This window comes from Antennarius striatus, chromosome 11, assembly GCF_040054535.1.
Source record: "Antennarius striatus isolate MH-2024 chromosome 11, ASM4005453v1, whole genome shotgun sequence".
NCBI lineage: Eukaryota > Metazoa > Chordata > Actinopteri > Lophiiformes > Antennariidae > Antennarius > Antennarius striatus.
In genome coordinates this window covers 9,545,067-9,564,890 of record NC_090786.1, presented here as the reverse complement: position 1 = coordinate 9,564,890, position 19,824 = coordinate 9,545,067, and the positions used below count along the sequence as shown (strand labels likewise).

The 19,824-nt window shown below is 43.9% G+C and overlaps 1 protein-coding gene across 8 annotated transcripts in view; it reads left to right on the top strand.

Annotated features, from left to right (window-relative positions):
- The window catches only part of ebf3b (EBF transcription factor 3b), a 67,765-nt gene that overhangs the window by 37,657 nt on the left and 10,284 nt on the right, over positions 1-19,824 (top strand). For 2 of the 8 annotated variants that reach the window (XM_068327220.1, XM_068327215.1), the window contains exons 7-10: positions 2,268-2,349; positions 4,350-4,467; positions 9,236-9,366; positions 9,541-9,667. In XM_068327220.1, coding sequence (XP_068183321.1) covers positions 2,268-2,349; positions 4,350-4,467; positions 9,236-9,366; positions 9,541-9,667 — 458 coding nt within the window. Of the gene's footprint in view, positions 1-2,267; positions 2,350-4,349; positions 4,492-9,232; positions 9,367-9,540; positions 9,668-19,824 lie in introns of all 8 variants that reach the window. The other 6 variants (XM_068327219.1, XM_068327214.1, XM_068327218.1 and 3 more) reach the window with 3 other exon arrangements.

Sequence of the window (19,824 nt, the reverse complement as noted above, 5' to 3'; positions counted from 1 at the left end):
TAAAAAACAATTAAACAACCTCCTTTTGTCTCCATGCGTGCCAAAACACCAGTACAAACTTCTGTAGATATTTAAGAAGTAAAAGAGAGAGAGAAAGGCCTTGTCTTAATTGCTCTGCTTTCCACCAAGGACCAATTTGCTCTGTGCTCATGGAGAATCTTAACCAACTCAAATGTAATGGATGCTATAGCACCGCCACTGCTACGGACTATGAAAATCAAGCCTATCTTTTTAGCAGAGAAATTGTTCTTAATTGCTTTCATAACAGTAAACATAAAGGAGCTACTTTATGATGGCGTGGGCACTCAATTCCTTGTGTTTATTGGTTCTTAACTTTTGGTTTTGCTGCAGCAGAAACACAATGTGAAAGTATTAAAAAAAAAATCCAAGAAAGGAGACAAGAGTAACTTCAAAAATAATCTATGTCTTTTATGAAGTCAATGCATTGCTTAGGAAATGTATTCCATCTCGCTCTGACATAAATCGTCTACCAACAGGCAACGCATGTACTTACACACGCACGCACGCACACACACACACACACACACACACACACACACACACACAAACACACACACACACACACACACACACACACATGTACCAGCAAACATACACACACAAGTCTTACCCAATCTGTACGAGAGGCGACAGACAAATAAAAGTCGTATTTCAGGTCTGCTTTCCGCAGATGTCTGCTGCTCTACATTATGACTCTTTGGGGAAATAAAAACAGGGTCAGGGAATTAGAGTACATAATGGTCATTTTGATGATCAGCCAACAGATGCAACCTGAAAACACAGTGAACACAATCAAGCGAAATGCACTAATGACAAGTCAGGTTTTTTTTATGGCCTCGCCACACACTGACAGGCAATCAGCATTCTGGCGTGGGTTAAAACGTCTTTTATTGATGTCCGAGCCAAAGCTCCTTGGATGTGGACGGGAAAATATTTTCTCACCTCTCCTTTCCCTCCTGGGCCCCCCAGTGCAACACAAGGTATAGGAGTCTATCGAAGAACACTTCTAAATGACCAGCGCATGTGTTAATGTGGTCCGGGTTAGAAGGGTCACTTCAGATTCTGATTTATGGCCTGGCTAGGATCCCGCTGGACAAACGAGAAGTCTTAAGTGTTGTGAAAGCGTCCTGTGAAAATGTCCTGAGGCCACACAAGCCACTGTATTTAGCTGAATGAAATGGCCATGCAATCTGTGGTGCAATCTATGGTAATCCAATGAGTTGCTGTGAGTGCGGCTGGATAGTCTTACAATGGAAACCGCACTATTGCATATATTAATAGTAGTGCAATCTGATGAAAAATAAATATGGCATAAATTCTAATGAATCGGAGAAAGCACAAGCACAATCAGTCACAATTCTGCTGGGAGAGCTCGCAAAAACAGCAAGTCAATTTCATTGTTTCTTCTCGGTTGTATGTGAGATTTTACACAATGGGCTGCATCTGACACAATTTTTCTTATTGGCCTTGTTGTTAATCTTCCTCTTTTTCCAACTATCTCATGTCTGTGAAGTCACATCTGATATTCAACCCTCGATGCGGGCCTTTATCAACAGATTCTGCGTGACTGACTGAGTGAAAACAGGCGAGGAAGGCAGCTTACGAACTAACCAAGCCCAGATCTCACTCAGACGTGACATTTGTTCAGAGACGATTAGCCAGGTTGTAATTTGTGGCATAATTGCCTCACCCACCCACAAGTGCATGGGTTTGTCTATGCGTTATGCTTGTGTGTCTGTGTGTGTGGCATACCGTGGTCCCAGGAGTGTCCGCCTAATTGCCTGACAGGACTATAAGTTTTGTGGCGCGCTCTCACCTTGTTAGGTCCTTTATCCCTGATGCTCTTCAAACAAGACCTGGTCACAGGTGGGCCTCATTTGCTTCCCTATTGAACAGGAGAACTTTAATTGCACAGGGGGTGTCCTGGGATTAAAGAGGTGGGTGGAATATCAAGTGACTTCCTGCATATTAGTGGCAGATGGGTGTGAGGAAAGACCCATGAACTCAGGTGAGGCTATGAGACAACAAAGAGACGGATACTCTTGTATTTGAGCGGATAATAAATACAGCAACTTACTCCAACTGATAAAAGTGTAATGTGATGATTTATTTTGAATGGCTGGATGGATGCATCAGGCGTGGGTGGGACATTTCTTGTCTTAAATATTCCACAACTTTGTCATTGAGTATTTTAGCTCTTGATATCACAGTAACAGCTTCCGGTTTTCTGCTGTCTTGTCTTTCAGATTCTTCCTAAAGTTCTTTCTCAAGTGCAATCAGAACTGTCTGAAGAATGCAGGGAATCCACGAGATATGCGGAGATTCCAGGTAAATCTATTCCCCTCCATATGCTCTGTCTGGTTCTGTTTTTCTCTCCTTGCAGAGCAGGTGTGCAAATGCACAAATAAACTACACATCACATATGAAAGCAATTCAATCATGAGCGCTGAAAGAGGCCAAACCTGAGGAAACAGAGAGTGAGGGGATTCTGCCCTGTGCTCTCTGAATGGAATATTTATTAGTGAATATCCTCTGACACAAATACGGATCTAGGATTTAGGAGTGTCATTAATTGTGTTCCTGACAGTTTTCCTCAGCGCAAAGGGGAGGACAATCCGACCACATGTAACAACAGTGTTAACTCAGGATCTGTCTGGCAGTGGAAAGACATTCTTTTTATACACATGTGTCAAAAAACACACGTGCACACTGAGACCCACATGTATGGATATATACCCTGCAAGGAAATATATTTTCTTTTTATACATTGCTCCCTCAGTTTGACGCACATATGCATGCACTTATACTCACACATATGCAGTTCACTGCGCAGCCGTTGAAATCCATCTTAAACCATCTGAAAACCATCTTTATTGTTGGCTGACATCAGGAAAGCGATTTACACTAAAAGGACATGACTGTTGAGCACTTTTACCGCTTCTTTAACCCACAGGTTGTTGAGCCTTGAAATTATCGACCCACCCCCCCTGCCCACCACCCTCCTCGATCTATTTATCCAACCATGCATTCATCCTACACAGACATTTTCACCACAAGCAGCCCCTTTAGGTCAAGGTGAGAAAGTAGGAGTTTAGTGTGATTTGTCCTATCAGAATAACAAAAAACTGCAGGGGGGCGTTTGTCAGTGACAGCACTGTTCTGTGATAGACACACAAGCCAGCATCCTGCAGGAGGAAGCCCAGACATGAAACAGACAAGACAGGGTGTCCCCTCCTGATGTCACCATCAGACCCCCCCTGCCTACTCAAATCTTCCCTGAGGGTGAATGTGGACTGATGCGTGACAGCCAAGACAGCCAAGGGCTTTCACCTCTCACTCCTATGTGCCAAAAGGAACGCAAGGAGGAGGAAAGTTGTGGCATCACTTTGTTGTTGTTTTTTTAAACATGCACATTAAGTTTGAAATAACAATATATTGGACTTTCTCTTTTTTTAAAACAATAATCCCTTGTCCACAGTCCAACAGTTACGAAGCCATTTTTCCCCAAATAGTTTTCCCAGATGCTCTACTATAGGTGTTTTCTCTGGTTGTGTATTCTGCATGCCTTCCACTCTACTTATTACCCCCAAAACCAGCTGGAGGCCAGAGAGGGCCCAATCCATCATCCTCAGCTTGGCCCAGCTCTGAACCTGCTCACAAGAATGGAGCTCTTTCACTTCCCCTCCTCTCCCCCTCCTCCCCTTACACCCCCACCTTTCCCAAACCAACCAAAAAAAGCGCCCCCCTAAATTCCACTGCTAGACCGAGGTCACTCACCGGCGAAGCAAACCTGAGAGGGGCTCTCTGTTTCCGGCTCAAAAACACTTTAGCCATTCACATGCGGCTCACTGTTTGGAGATGTGGTAGCCAAAAAAACAACAACAAAAATAAGCATTATGAAATATGGAGTGTGGTTTGCAATCTGATCCTAGTAAAATGTTTGTTGAGTGATTGGATGGAGCACGGTTCAGTTGCTAATGACAGTGGTGATATTTCAAAGGGAGGCCCTCCATCGTTAAATAGAGCCGATCAATAATTCTGAGCTTTGGTTTTGATTGGTAAATTGTATTTTCGTGTTAAATAAATAGCTTTAAATAAAATCAAGCCACTAAAAAGCAAGAAAAAAGCAAGATAAACTGAACTGTAAGTTACATCCACACACAGCATTTAAGAGATTTGACCACGAATATTAATCAAAAACAGATGCAACATAATTTTAAAAACTTTTACTCACACCTTTTTACCCACAACATTAATGAGAATGTCTATAAAGTATATTTTACTTCCTTGTATTTAAATTGCACGTTTCATCTTCACCCCTGTTGCAGGTTGTCGTATCGACGACCGTCAATGTGGACGGACATGTCCTGGCTGTTTCTGACAACATGTTCGTACATAACAATTCCAAGCATGGGCGAAGGGCTCGCAGACTCGACCCTTCAGAAGGTACGCCTCCTTATCTGGAGAATGGTAGGCACATTTTTTACATCTTATGATTTGCTACGCTCCTTTTCCCTCATAGTTTCTTTCAGGCATCGTCCTATTTTTTTTTTTTTAATCACACAACTAAACGCTTGTAGTTCACTAGAATCTTTTGTTTTTCCATCACTTTCACTTTTTTTACTTTTTAAGTTGCTTTTTTGCCTCCTTCATACCCTGACCCTTGACTGGAAATAGTATGTTTCTATCAGAGTTTTTTTTAATCATTTTGATTATTATCATTGAAAACAATAATACTCAGACAAAGTCTTGAGTTTAATGTTATACTATTTCCCGTCTCCTAACGCACCTACATTTGTCCTAAAAGCTTATGTGAAACATGATCAAATTGCTTAAGAATTTGGCTGTGAGCTCAATTTCCTGTCATTGGGTTCTGCAGATTTAGCTGTGAGAGAGAGCTGAAACAGGGGGAGGAAGGAGAAAGAGGGGAGGGTGGAGGGAAGGGTGGGTTGACGGCGTGTGTGTGTGTGTGTGCGTGTGTGTGTGTGTGTGTGTGTGTGTGTGTGTGTGTGTGTGTGTGTGTGTGTGTGTGTGTGGTGGGCTATGAGAAAAACAGAACTTACTGTTTTTCTTCCAACTGATTCCATATGATAGACTGATTGCCTGCTCAGCCAAAAAGAGAGAAAAGAAGGACCACCAAACCATGGGAAATCCAAAAAGTAAAATGCACTAAACGTAACCTTATGACCCTGGTGGCCTCTGCTTGCAGATGGGAGCACACACAGCTGAGACATTAGGAAAGAAAAAGAAAGGACTGACTCGGGCCAATTGTGCAAATTGCTTATCTTCAGATTTCAAGAGCCAATTATGGCTGGGCAAACAGTTTATATACACCACTAACTAAAGCAAGCTTCTCCACACATTAATGGGCATTAATGGTTCCATCACCAAAAGCAAATGTAATGTTTAATACAACAACTAATAAAAAAAAAAATCTAGACAATTAATATATCTCAATACTCTCTTGTCCTAGTGGGGAAAAAAGCTAATCTATTTGTTTTTGTCTTTATTAATGACTCCTCTACTGGAGAACAAAATCAAATAATTAAAGTCCTGCCCGGAGCACCAAAGTCATTATGTTCGCTGACGTTCTGTTTGTGTGTTTCACGTTTATGACACGATAGGTGTGGATCGCCTAGCAACCAGTTTCTTAATGAGGGGAGCAATTAAAGAGGTTGAGCCCTCGCCTCCATGTTCCTCCACTCCCATGGGACTCCATGTGTTGTTTGTGCGTGTATGTGTGTGTGTGTGCTCCTGTTCTTTACAGGTTATCCCAGCCCATCCTTTTCTTCCTCTCCTCACCACACTCTTCAAAGCAGCAGAGTGATGCCCCGTAAAGAAAGAAAAGACACCATTGTCAACCGCCCAGTTGAACATGTCTTTGTCTGATAACTAATACACTATTCTGTGTTCAGACGTGTGTGGGCTCACAAGTTTTTTCCTCCCCTCCCAGACTCTAAAACAAACTAATTTAACATGCATCAGACAATGATCACCCGCTTTGTTTGAGTCACCTTTAACAAACAGAGATGTGACACATGAGGAAAGAAGACGTGGGTCATAAAGTGTAACTCCAGCCATGTCCTCCATATCTCTCTGACAACCTGGAGACAGACAGACAGCGTGCTTTAAATTAGCAACACATTCTTCTTTGTGAGTTCACTGGGCAGGACGTCTCAGATATGCCGGCTGTGTGGTTAAAAAAGAGAGGCATCCTTCCTCTGCAGCCCACAGTGCTCTTGTACTGCCTTCAGTGCATTGATCAAGAGGTGCTGCCCCCTATTGGTGCAGAAATGGGATAGCCAAAAGATGACAGAACGAATCTCACCATGTGACATTTTTGTTCACTTATGTGTACTGTCACACAACAAGCATATTATGCATTCAGACACGAATGTGCTTTGTGGCGGTCTGTCACTCAAACATGTATAGATTCGGGCTCAAAGGTGCATAAACATGCTCACGAATAGCAGTCTTTCACACACACCATCACCCCCCACACATGCAGACGTACACAAACAGCCCAGTGCCGGCTATGTGTTTCTGTCTTTCTCTCTCTGTCACACACACACACACACACACACACACACACACACACACACACACACACACACACACACACACACACACACACACACACACACACACACACACACACACACACACACACACACACACACACACATACACACACACGTTCCTTAGCTCAGTTTCACCATTATAGAGCCCCAGACAATATAGGAGACTCAGCATAGAGCCTGCAGCTCCTGCCTCATTTGCATGCCAAGTGGCTGTAATGCTGTTAGGGTTTATGCAATAAAGACAAGTGAATCCAGACTGCTGGGCGTAAGAGGAAGAAAGGGAGGAAGAAATGAAGGAAGGGAGAAAAAGCAGAGGAGGAAAGGAGAAAGAGGAGAGTGTGAGAGAGAGAGGTCGAGAGCTGAGAGAGGCAGGGGGAGAGCAAGAGAGAAACAGAGGGAGAGAGAGTCAAAGAGAACAGATGGCCCAGGGAGAGGTAAAAGGTATAATCCCATCAGCTGCACTATCAACCGACCATCTGGACATCCCATAGCACAATTACAACACATTTCAGCAGGCAGAACAAAGGACAGCTTCGTGGGGCCACATCAGACCTGTTTGAGTGTCACAATACAAGAGCTGGGACCTCCTCTCCTCAGATCTTAGATCAGTTTGACGTCCTCTATGGGCAACCCTCGCCAGAGAGGAGAAACATTAGGACAGATCACAGATTGGTGGCGTTGGTCACTTCAGAGCAAAGAGGATCTGGAAATAAATTTATTTGCCTGCACACAAACACACGTGCACACACACATGCACACATGCGCACACGGACAAAAAAAACAAATAAAAATGACATGAATGTAATCCAAGCGATATTCCTTTCCTGTAAACCAAAATTAGCAAATTCTCAGTGATGCAACACTCAACACTTGCTCTTTGCATTCTCATCCGTTCATTCCTCATGATGCCTATCATCTGCGTCGGGGGTATTGTGCGTGTTTGTCATCAGATCGCCAGCGCTGACTGTGTAATCCACTTTTCCACGGTCCCCATTCAGCACATGCTCCCTTCTCTGTCTGCGCATTGAGATATATGCAAATTTTTAGGCAGAAGGGTGGACGGCTTAGGGCCTCAGTCCTTCCCTCTCCGTGGCTCCTTCTGTGTGTGGGTGGGGGCACTGGGATTTCTGAGGTGGTGTGTCTGTGTTTGTGTGCATTTGTGCATGATTGTGTATGCCCGTTGTAGGTTTCAGACTGCAGCTGCCCCCCAACAGTCACCGTCACCATCAGGCCCTCTTCTTGCTTCCTCCTCCTTCCTGCAGCTACACCACCCTCACTCCCACCCCCCCATCCCCAAAGTCAATTTGTTTACAGTAATTTTGAAGGGTGAATTATTTGCTGTAATCGTCCGCACTGATGAAGGTCAGGCCCTTAGAGGGGGCCCAGCATGCCCATAGAGGTTTGGTCCTCTTTCAGACGCTTCACTTCGCAATTAAGGAAAGCAAATGTCACTCCTCCAGGCCTCACAAATGAAAATCTGTACAAGGTGATTAGCATGAAGTCAACAGCGCCTGTTAAAGTCAGATTCCCTGTAGTACCAATGTGTGTGTGTGCACTTTATGGGAAGGGGAAGAGAGCAAACATGACCTGAACAGACCCAACAGCAAGGCAAACAAAGGGAGATGTCTTGTCTGAGGTGATCCATACAACAATGGCTGGCTGTGATTTACTTACTAGATGGGAGGGATAATAGAGGTTTCGAACTGAGCTTGTAAATAAAGAAAAAGAACTCGCTGAAATAGTTGGTCAAATTTTGAGGAGTGGGGAAAAAACATGCACAATTCATACTGTATTAAAAGATATTGATGGAAATAGATTAAATTTGATATTGCTATTTTATGGGAAGCTGTCATGCTATTTCTGTTGTAAACACGGTGTTGTGTTGAACGCCATATTAAGGTAATGCATCAAATGACAGTGAATGTGAGGCACCAGATCACTCAAATTAGATTATAATAACAAACCCAGACTGTTGATGAATGACTGGGCTGCACAGGAGAAGTCATGCCAGATGAAAAGCACTGTAATAAACAATATGAAATGGATTGAATCGATCACAAAAAGAAAGGAAAAAGAAACTCAACCTGAATAATTCATGAGTGCATTTCACATTATGAAACCTGAAACTATATTCAGTCTGCCTGCATTGTACTACATATGCAGAACAAAGGTAATGAAATAACATGAAGCAGCAAAGCTTTAGCCTGTCATTTCCACTTTAACAGCCAGTATTCTTGACTCATTTGAGATGTGTTCAACTTTGAAATTTTACTGTACATGCGGGTGCATGCTTAATCAATTCTGATAGCTACATTTGCCCTGACACATAATTTGCTCCATCAAATCATTTTCCTGGTGAGCCCGGCGTTTAGCCTTTGTGAAGTGGACCATTTGAAGGGTCTGCTTAACTACACCTCTCCACTGCGCTGATAAATGGTTTTGATTCTCATGCCTTAAAGGACAAATCCATCATTTTTTTTCCAGGGGCAATTTCCATGATATGTCTTTGTGAGAGACATGGAGGGCTGAGCGTAGAGGTGATGAAGTAATGTGTCTTTGTGGAAAGTGACATGGGCCTGACTGTTGAGGCTTAGGGTGCTGAATTTGCTCTTCTCTTTGTCTTGGATAAGCAGCCACCCCGTGCATCAAGGCTATCAGCCCAAGTGAGGGATGGACCACTGGAGGTGCCACTGTCATCATCATAGGAGACAACTTCTTCGATGGACTTCAAGTCGTGTTTGGAACCATGCTTGTATGGAGTGAGGTATGACCCCTGGTATTGACTTGACAAGAATTCAGTTTTTGAAATTCAACTGGTTTCATGTTGAGAAATTTATTTGTCTCAAACAAAGTTTTGCGGTCAGTAGTGTGAACGACACAGACTCTGTAGTTTGCTGCTGTAGTGGACTTATTTCTCTTCCTTTCCTCTGTAATCCAGCTGATAACTCCACACGCCATCCGTGTCCAGACTCCACCTCGGCACATCCCTGGTGTTGTGGAAGTCACGCTGTCCTACAAGTCCAAGCAGTTCTGCAAAGGTGCCCCTGGGAGATTTGTCTATACTGGTGAGTTGAAATCTTTTGTCGCCCTCCCCACCCCTCCTTCTCCAGGCTTCAATTGTCCCCCCCTGTTCCTTTCTCTCCTCTCTATCTCGATGGAACCCTCAGCCCAAGTCCAAGTGCTGATAATGAACTAACCAGCACCCTGCTTGCTGAATTTTAAAAATGTGTGAGAACTGCAATGCTAGCGAAAAGATTCTCTTTGCGGGGAGGCACCTACAAGTGCAACTTGATCCCCCTCTGACCTGCCATCATACAAGGGCACTGCCAGGCTCTGTTCAACTTAAGCTGTCAGGACAAGTTATTCTCCCAGTTGTCTTTATCTTCCCTGATGTGAGACAGATAATGCGTTCTGCTAATTTGTTGACTTTTCGTGAGCCAAAATCTGGTTTCATTTTTTTTATGAATCAGATTAGAAACACAATATCCTGGTTAAGTGCATGAGTGAGTCCGGAGTTATTCTCATGTGTTCTCAATATAAATTTGCAGGAGACAAAGTGTGGAAAGAGACACGGGAGATATGTGGGTGTGAGCGCGAGAGGGTGTGTGTCACACATAAGTAGCGGATCTGATTATCGTGGCTAACAGAAGGAAGTGGTGGTCTTATCTGTCATCATTGCTGAGGAGACAGAGGTTGTGGGGGTCAGAGCCTGTCTGACCTGGAAGCCGCTGTCTGTTCTAACTCTGATGGGAAGACCGGACCACGGGCGCGTCAAAGCACTCTCACTTCCCCCCAAGCACCCGAGCCCTCCAGCACCGCCCTGGCCTTGAGCACGGCAGAATTGCAAAGTGGGGCTTGCCCCCTCGCCCCCTCCACCTCCCAAACCCCCCATCCAGACCCCTCCATCCTGGGGCAGCTGTTTCTCATCAAGTCCACCCCCTCTCACTCCCCCAATCCACCGCCGCTACCACCCCCAGTCATCCGTCCCCTTCTCTTCCAACCGTGCAGTCTGGCCCAGCTCTCCTGCATTTAACCTCCCTAGCAGGAGCGGAGCAGAGGCCAACAAGGCACCAGGATAATGAAACAGGAGTGTAGTGGGGCTGCCTGAGTACATGTGTGTCTGTTTGTGTGAGTGTGCCTGTGTGTACACGTGTTACTACACAGCCCTGAGAAGGTGTATAAGTTAAGACATTAATGGCTTCTAGAGCACCCTAGTGAAAGTGCCAGGTCCCTTAAGAACAGAGCCCCATTAGTCACAGAGGCTAAGCGGATTGGGATGATTACCATCAGGTTTTACTGGGGAAACGTGTCCCCTTCTCTCTATCTTTGTTGACCCCCTCCATTCTTCTTCTCTGTCTTCCCTTGGTTCCTACTCACTTCCAGTTAGTATAAAGATACAATTACCCCTGGAGGGAACGGTGGTGCAATTGATTAGTGTGCTGAATTAAAAGAGAAAGTCACCAATAGACAGGTTCAGCTCCTCTGCTCTGCTATTCCCTGTGTGGCCTTGCCTGATTGTACAAGTGTTGAGGCTTGAGTGAGAATGAATTTGCGAGAATGAGCCAGTTGAAGAGAGCAGAATACGTAACGCTAGAATGAGATATCACAGGCTCCATATGTACAGTAATTGCCAGGTGAAAGGATGTTAGCTACTTCTCTCAGACATTAAAAAGTGAATGGGCTGACACAGTGAGTGGAAGGGAGCGGATCATGTATTTAAGAGTGAAACAGCTCATTTCAAACCATAGCTATTCTTTTATGTGTTACAGCACTTGAAAATAAATGGTACTACGCAGGCAAGTGGGTTTGAAATGACCTGGAGTTAACAATAGCAAATTACATGGGCTGAAAAGAGCATGTAGTGAAACGACGTCCTAAATGGCACAAAATGTTCCAGTTTCATATTGGAGAGCAACATGTGCATATCGGAAGTCTGGTTTATCAAAGCGCATGGCTTGAGAGCACAGCTTGAGAGGAGTGCCTTTCTGGACATTTTTTTCCCCTTCATGTTGACTCTTCTTGCACCGCCACTCTAATTGTGGAGATTTAACTTGCTCAATTTAAGAAATTATCACAAATTACCAAAAGTCAACACAGAGGAGACTGCAGCCAATTGGAACAGCAAAGGGACACGTCGTCACTCGGGTTGAAACCCTGGAATGGTTCCAAAACTCACAATCCATTCTCAGAGACAGGGAGAGCACCCCATAGTGTATGTCAAATAATACTGCTGGCATTGAATATTGCCTGTTTAAACACAAATGAGACCAGCAGACGTAGAATATAAAATTTAAGTGGGTTGTATTTTATAGACTGCATGTATTTGTACCTTAATTGGCACATTTTTAAAGGAATGACGTTTGCCTTCTAACAAAATGTTGTCCCTCAGAGCTTGCTAGCCTGTCCTCTGTCTAATCCATGTATTGGTTATCCATTGTCCAGCTGTCAGCAAGGTTGCAGAAAATCAAAAGGAGAAAGTCCTAGCTGTACCTGAGGTCAATACTTTATTATACTTTCCACTCATTAAGTTCTACAACCAGAAAATTCTGTTTTGATCACGGTTTTTCTCAAATGAAACGCCTTAATTTTCAGGCCCATTTGCACCATGTTAACCTTTTTACTTTATAGTTACAACGCTGTATGAAAGAGTACGTCATAAATAAAAACTTCAACTGTACAATTTATCCAATTTAAGCTTCTAATTGCATCAGAGCTTTTGGTTTTCTATCTTAGCCAAGTTTCCATGAGAGCTCCCCTCCAGGGGCAGCGATGCAGGCCCTTGGTAATATGGTTCTGCAAGCAGTCCTAACACACTCAGCCACTATTTATCCTAATCAGTGACATCCACATAACCAGGATTGCTTAAAATGAACCCCTTCTGTGCCCCAGAAAACGCACATTTACCAGGACCCCATTTGTCATGGGTAAATTGAGGGTCAGTAAACTTCGCCTGTATCCTCCGGTGGGGATCCAGGACATGCATCATAACGTTAGGAGAGAATGATTGGCGAAGGCGAGCTGTCACACATTTGTCAGGGGGAAGGGAACATTATTTGCTAATTTCCCAAGCTGGGCATTGACAGGGTGCTTCGTCTTCAGCCCTTTGGTGACCAGCATGGCTTCTCAGCTATTAGTACAAGTCAAGTGTTTTTTTTTTTCTTTTTTCCTCTCACTGTAAAGCAGCAGTAATAAGAGCCATTCGCTTGACCTCACAAGATCGCAGCACACTGGGTGAAGGATTCTGGTTCGAGGAGATGCCCCATACAGTGAGCTGCTCTTGCCAGGTCTTAGTAGAGGGCCAGACAGCCTTGAGGGCTGATGGATCACAAACTTTCCTCGTCAAGGTGACGCTATCGACTCCACTGCACCAAAATCTGACAAAATGGGTATGAGGCAGTCATTCATCAACATAAGGACAAAGGGGTCATGTGTGCTTCACTCAATACTGGAGGAGATCAAGAAATGTCAGCTTGGTAAGGCATAGAAGGTGCAGAATGAGGTCTCTCTTTACTCAAGGTTCTGCTACAATTTGTTGCTTAATGAATGCTAAAAATGATGCAATATGTACAACGGGTATCAACCCAAATGAAACTGGCAACATCTTTGTCTCAAATCGCAGAGCAAATCTAAAATTAAATTTTGTCTTAAAGTCTTGGCCCCTCCTTTTCCAAAAAAACCGGAGATAAACAAACTCAGACGTCTTTATCAGACCACATCAGATAGGGTCCTGTGCTGCTCAGCTCTGGCACTGGGGCTGGGCTTACACTCTTCTCCGCCCTGCAGTCACTTTGAAGTCCCAGACTCAGAAGCTGATCAGATGGAGAGCTTCCTTTACATTTCCTGTCCTGCAGGGTTGGGTTGGGTCTTCCAATGGTTGCTGGTCAGCGATGGGGTGTGGCCTACAGCAAAGATATGTTATAATCAAAGGCATTCAAGGTGGTATGTAAACATAGCAGCTTAAGAAGGGGAAACGCCAAATACCTCACATAACAACTGTATATTCTAAAACACAGCATTCCAGATCCGGGGCAATTTGTAATCTATTTGTTTCCCCTTTGTAATGTATTTGTAATCTATTTGTTTCCCCTTTGTAATCTATTTGTAATCTATTTGTTTCCTTATGTACAGTATGAACTGTACGTAAGGATGAAACGGGCATTTATAAATGTCATTGCCACAGTCAAGTGGGTTGTAACCAGTTAGCACAACAGTTTTAGCATGTGTCAAAGCATGTTATCCCCTAGCCATATCCCCATACCTCCCTGTCTCATTACGACTCTGGTATTTAGCACCGGCTCCACAGGACTGGAGCAGACACTGGTTGCCAAGTTAGATGGGCCCAGTTTGAAGGCCTTGTGAGCCTGTGTGGAGCGCGACAAGGTTCCACGGAGGAACGTCCAATTAGAGGGCCGACGTGACACATGCTCACACTCCCCCACTGTCAGGCAACTTGTCAGGTAGGCTTTGAGAAGCACACTGTGGCATTATTCCACAGCATGTTATCAGCAAGTGACCTGTGAAATCCAGCTCCAGGAAATTGATTGAAATAAGTACTTGCAGTTGAGCATGTATTCCCCCCCCCCCCATTACATCTCTCTGAAATGTATTGTGGGTATCCCTCAAAAGAAAAATGAAAGTATGGGGGTGTGTTTTTTCTCACAGTAAGGATGGTAGTCATTGATTTAATTTTAATTGGACCCACTTTTTGTCCCACAGTATCGTTGTAATGGCTCTCAAAATGGATTGGCCTCCCCACGTCTCAGCATCAGTCCTTTGCCACAGAAAAGATAGACAGGGAGGGGACCCTTGATAGACGAGGATTCTTCCCTCCTCCTCCTCCTTTATCCACCTCCTCTTCTTGCCCCATTTTCAGTATGATCCACACCCAACGGGCTTTAAAAGAACATCCCCACCTACTCCTCCCCCCACTGGCGCAGTTTGATTGAAATTCATCGGCAAGTTTATTGAGAAATGAATGAGGGAGGCAGCACAGTATTGACTCTGAGAGGAAAACACAACTCATCTTGAATGAGGGGGAAAACGCGGCCGTAATTTAGCCGTCATCGATCTGTGCCCCGTCCACGTATTGATCTTCATTTTACAATATTAATTTGCGCTCGCAATCAGCTGTGAAGGGAACCCATTTGATTTCTGTTGGCCGGTAATGTGTGAAAGTCCGCTGGTGTCCTTAGAGAAGTGGCACACATACTTTAGATGTCATCTAAGAGGATTGAACAGGTGTCTTCAGCCATTTCCAATAATACTACTGATATGAAGAGAGCTTGAAATTATGGATGTGCAATCTGTAACATTCCTCCCTTTTAACCGTGTTAATTACATTTTATCTGTTGGAGGAGCAATATCTGCCGGAGACTGTAACTGTCTAGGTTTTTTTCATCTGTATTGGCTCAAAGTTCATGAAATTTCAATGAACATTGATCTGTCTCTATTGATTTATCCTAACTGCAGATCTTTGAAATTTTAATTTCCTGTTCATCTTGAGACTGCTGGAGATGGAATCACTCAGTGATAACTGGCTGCAGTGGATGGAGATGATATGGTCAGTGTTAAAACAGATGAGGTTTGCTTTGTGTGGGTTTGCTGTGACGATTGCAATTTGGCTTGATTTGATTTGTTGGGGATGGCCTCTACATCTTCATGCATGTTTTATATTTCCTCGACACTGGAACATGACCTCTGAATACCTCACCTTTTCTGAATGCACAGGATTCAGTTTCAACTCCTTACAGTAACACAAAATATATTCATGCTCCCTGTGTCTCCGGTAGACTCTGCTAAACATCAACCAGATGAGGTCATTATGTGTGTTGATGCTGTTCTGAACGGCATCCATTTAACAGACTGCAGGTGCCTAGAAGGCTTCAGTTAGACTGTTTGACAAGTCACAAATGCAATAACACTTGAATGAACTTCTGCCTGTGCTGTTTATCTGTCTACCCCTTTCCAACTCCCACTCCACCTCTAATTTGTGTTAAGGGGAAAGAAAAAAATAACTGCTCAATGGTGTAGGAGGAGTGGAGATAAGCTCGAAGCAGTTAAGTATAATTAGCGAAAGTAATAGCTGGCAAATGGCAACAAGGCTAGGTTTTTATCTCCTGGAAAGATAGAGTTATCGTAATAAGCTGTAATGGCTGGCAGGAATGCTAGTGCTCTGTGCAAGCCTCCATTCAGGCTCATAGACTTAACAAGGAACAATTTCCCTTAAATTTACTGCTTTACTCAAACATTTCCCTATGTTTATACCACAATACTGTAAGTCAATACATGTGCTCAATCCACTTCCATATAGACTGAGGGCACACAGTGGTGTCTTGCCATGTAAGCACTTCTGGCTGCCAACGTCGGCCATGTTACATTGTTGCTGTAGAGCGGTTACTCGTGTGTTATTTCTAGGGAACATGGAGAAGGAGCAGCAGACCACACTTAGATGCCATGTACATGTCAGCCACTCTACATTTTAAGTGAAGTGGCTAGCTGAGGCGGCTTTAGGAGAAAATGTGTTTGTAGCGTGAAAGGACGCTCAGATTAGGCCATTACATCAAAGATCGGGAAGCACACATTCCTTGCCGAGAGGAATTCCACTGATGCTCTGCCACGAATATCTGTGCGCATGTGTGATATTTAAAAATGGAAATGATATGGTCACAGCTGCACACAGAGTCATGCATTCCATTTGTTCATATTCTGAAATATGATCGTTCATTTTCCAGAAAATCTGGAATAGTGCGTTTTTTTCCTCTAAAGAACAATCTCTGTCTTAAACAAGAAATCTGTTTCCACTCTTAATGTGGTGATAAAAATCAGAATTATTGTTGTTTATATTTGCTCTCATGTTTTATTGTATTATTTTTTCTTAAATTGTAATAATTTCTCAAGTTAACCTACGGAAACAAATCAATGACTAATTCCATCCCATAAATTACATCAAATTAATCATAATTAATTGAACATAACATGCATGTCTTGTCCAAATGTAAACAGAAAATAAGAGAAAATGAAAATTCCATTGGTCCATAATCCCCCCGCCCCCCCACACTTCTCATGTGCTCTTCATCTCTCCTGCAAAGTATTCAAATGCAAGCCCTGCCTTACCTCCCAGTGTCTCTTTTTCTCTAATTATCCATGAGGTCAGTAAGCAAAATGGGGAAGAAGCCAGGAGATCAATACAAATTATCCCTGAGCAAACCAGTGCTGACAGTTTGAATTGCAGCATATGTTTACCCAAAATCAGGCAATTTATCTTAATATCAGGCGAGTAATGCAGCAGGGGTGAGAGGTCACACAATCTCTCCACCTCATAATTACCCGCCTCTAAAACAGGAAAGTGGTATTGATTGGCTGCGAGTCGGGAAGCGGGCGTGACTGGAACGTGCCAGCCTCCCCCAATACTTCCCCTCAGTCCCCCACCACCACCACCTTCAACGGTTCCTCCTCCCCTCGGCTAGACTCCCCACCCAGAGCAGGATTTATGGGATGTGTGTGGAGGGTTTCATGTTTCCTTGCAGTGACTGAGAATCTTTAAAGGAGGGAGGGCATACTCCCTCCACATCCTTTTCTACCCCACATGTGTTGGAAGAATCAGGAGATCCAAACTAATTTTGGCATGCAGGGAGTCATGCAAGGGCATCATGGAGCCACTTGCATCCCAAGAAAAGGGTAAAGTTTACAATGGAGTGTGAAGCTGGAACATAATGATGCACTGAGGATTAAAAAAGACATGGGGTGAAGAGGTGGCAGTAAAAGAGGGGGAGGCTCCTGTCAATGTGTGTGGTGTAAGAAAATGTAAGAAGAGTAATCCCAATGATTCTTGTAAAAGCACAGGCGATGAAAGAAAATCTTTGCTCGGGAGAAAAAATGTGCAGAGCAATGCGATGAATACACACATAACACATTTATTCTGCGGATTCAATAAAAGTGCTCAGTATATATCATCATCGGCTCTTACAGGATTATTGACATTGTCTGTGTCTGTCTGCACTCGTGTACATGCTATGACTACAAAACTGTCAACTCATCAACTGACAGCACCGTTTAGCGCTAATGCAAGTCTCCATCAGCTGTCAAAAGCATTTGCATGAAATCAATAGCAGATGGCAGTCTGTGTCACCAATTTCATTACGCTGGGGTTGTTACAAAGATCATCTCCATGATAGATGAGATGGTGACTTGTCGACATGTGGAGATCATGCCTAACACTCGGGGTCCAACCGAAGAATATTGAGCCATGTGTTAAACCGACACCGAGACAAGTTCACATTTATATTTTTTGTTTCATGTGACATATATAATTTCCTCGAATGTAAGGAATTATTATTGTACGGTGCGCCCTCGTACTTTGCGGTTAATGCGTTCCAGGAACCACATGCGATTAACGAATTCCGCGATAGAGCGATGAACTATTTATCTTATTATTTATGGTAATTTAAACGTTTATGAACCCTCCTGATGCTGATATTAAACCACCTTCTATCTGTAGTACGTTTTCCCACACTCTTATCAACTCTTTAAAGGACTTCTGTGCCTCAAATAAGTCCAAGACTCACGGAACGTAGCCCACTTCCGGATGCCGTCAGCCAATAGAATGCGCGTACGGTATCATGTGACTGCCTACCAAAAATCTGTGATAAGGTGAAGTCGCGAGCGTTGATGCGCGAATGCGTGAGGGCGCACTACCTTGTTCTAATAAAATGTTTCTAAGGGTACAGAATACTCTTCCCTCCAAAATACATTCATCATAATTCTTAGCTCTGCATTTACAGTAGGGCATCATTATCATTGGAAAGGCACATCAAACAGAACACCTCTCCCAACCTAGGTCTTGTCCTGTACTGTACGTCTCTCCGGCTGTGTTCCCAGCATGCCTGGCGGGTTGTGTAGGCCCCAGCTGAGGCAGAGGACAGGAGAGCGTGATGTATCACCCTGAGAGAGCCCACTGACAGCCTCTGATGATGGATGGCCTGATTATGGAGTGCTTTTTACACATACACAATTTACATCACACTGAGCAGCGGGGTCTGGCAGGGCTGCCGTGCATGTACACTCTCTCCGCTGGGCACGTGCACTCACACACACACAAACACACACATAATATACTTATACAAATATGCACATTCGTCGTGCACACATGTTCGGGCTGGCGGAGTGCATAGATAAGCAAGGGGGGTGGAAATAACAAAAGAAAGGGGGCAAATTCCTCGCTACAGCCTTGTCATGTACGATCAATATAGCAGATCAATTCTTTATTAAGGAGAAGACGGCATTCCCCACGTTCCGAAGCAGACCTTTTGTCATTTCAAGACGCATGATGACATGTCAAATCAGATTTCCAGCAGTGTATGTTATTGTGGCGTGGGGTTTATTTGGGTAGATCTGGTCAGCGGGGTTGAATACCACTGCGCTTACAAGCTAGATCCTCGCTATCGATTAGCACCTGCATTGTCCATGCCTGACCACATAATTGCTCCATTTAATCATGGTCAAGTTGCCAATTTTCTTCCTTCAGGATTTGGGAGAAGTGATATTTTCTGTGTTTATGCATGAGTGAGTAGGTAGGTGAAGAACCTAAATGTTGGTTTTCCTGCTGTGACTCCCTGACTTATGCTTCAGTGGCTTCTGCTTGTATGTGTGTGTGCGTGTGTGTGTGTGTGTGTGACTGTGTGTGTGTGACTGTGTGTTTTGCTTTCACACTTGCTGGCGTTCAGCATGTTCAGCAGGTTCAGCGAGCTGTGTGGTGTTAATGCTGAAATTACATGCTGAGTAATGAGTGATGGGCCAAATTACAGACTGAACAATGAATAGAGGCAGGCAGCTCTTATTAGTCTCCATAGAAAGCCATTGATTTATGAAGCACCTCGCTCGGCGGAGTTACTCTCCTGAAAATGATATCTACATTGAGAAGTGATGTTCTCTATTAAGTCGTTCCTTCCCCCCTTTACACTGCTCACTTCCTTTCCTCCCCTCCTCCCCTCCTCCCCTCTTTCTCTCCTCTGCCCTCCCTTCCTCCCTCCCTCCCTCCGTCTCCTTGTCCTGCCTATGAGTGTACACATGATTGTTTAGAATCAGGCGGAGCTGTAAGGAAGCCTTCAATTACCCATTAGGACTGTCAGACATAAAACGCCCTGCTCTCACCAAAGTCTGGGTTATGATTCATTTACTTTGTGCCTCTGATTCATCGCCCAATATGCCTCATGCCCCAGATTAC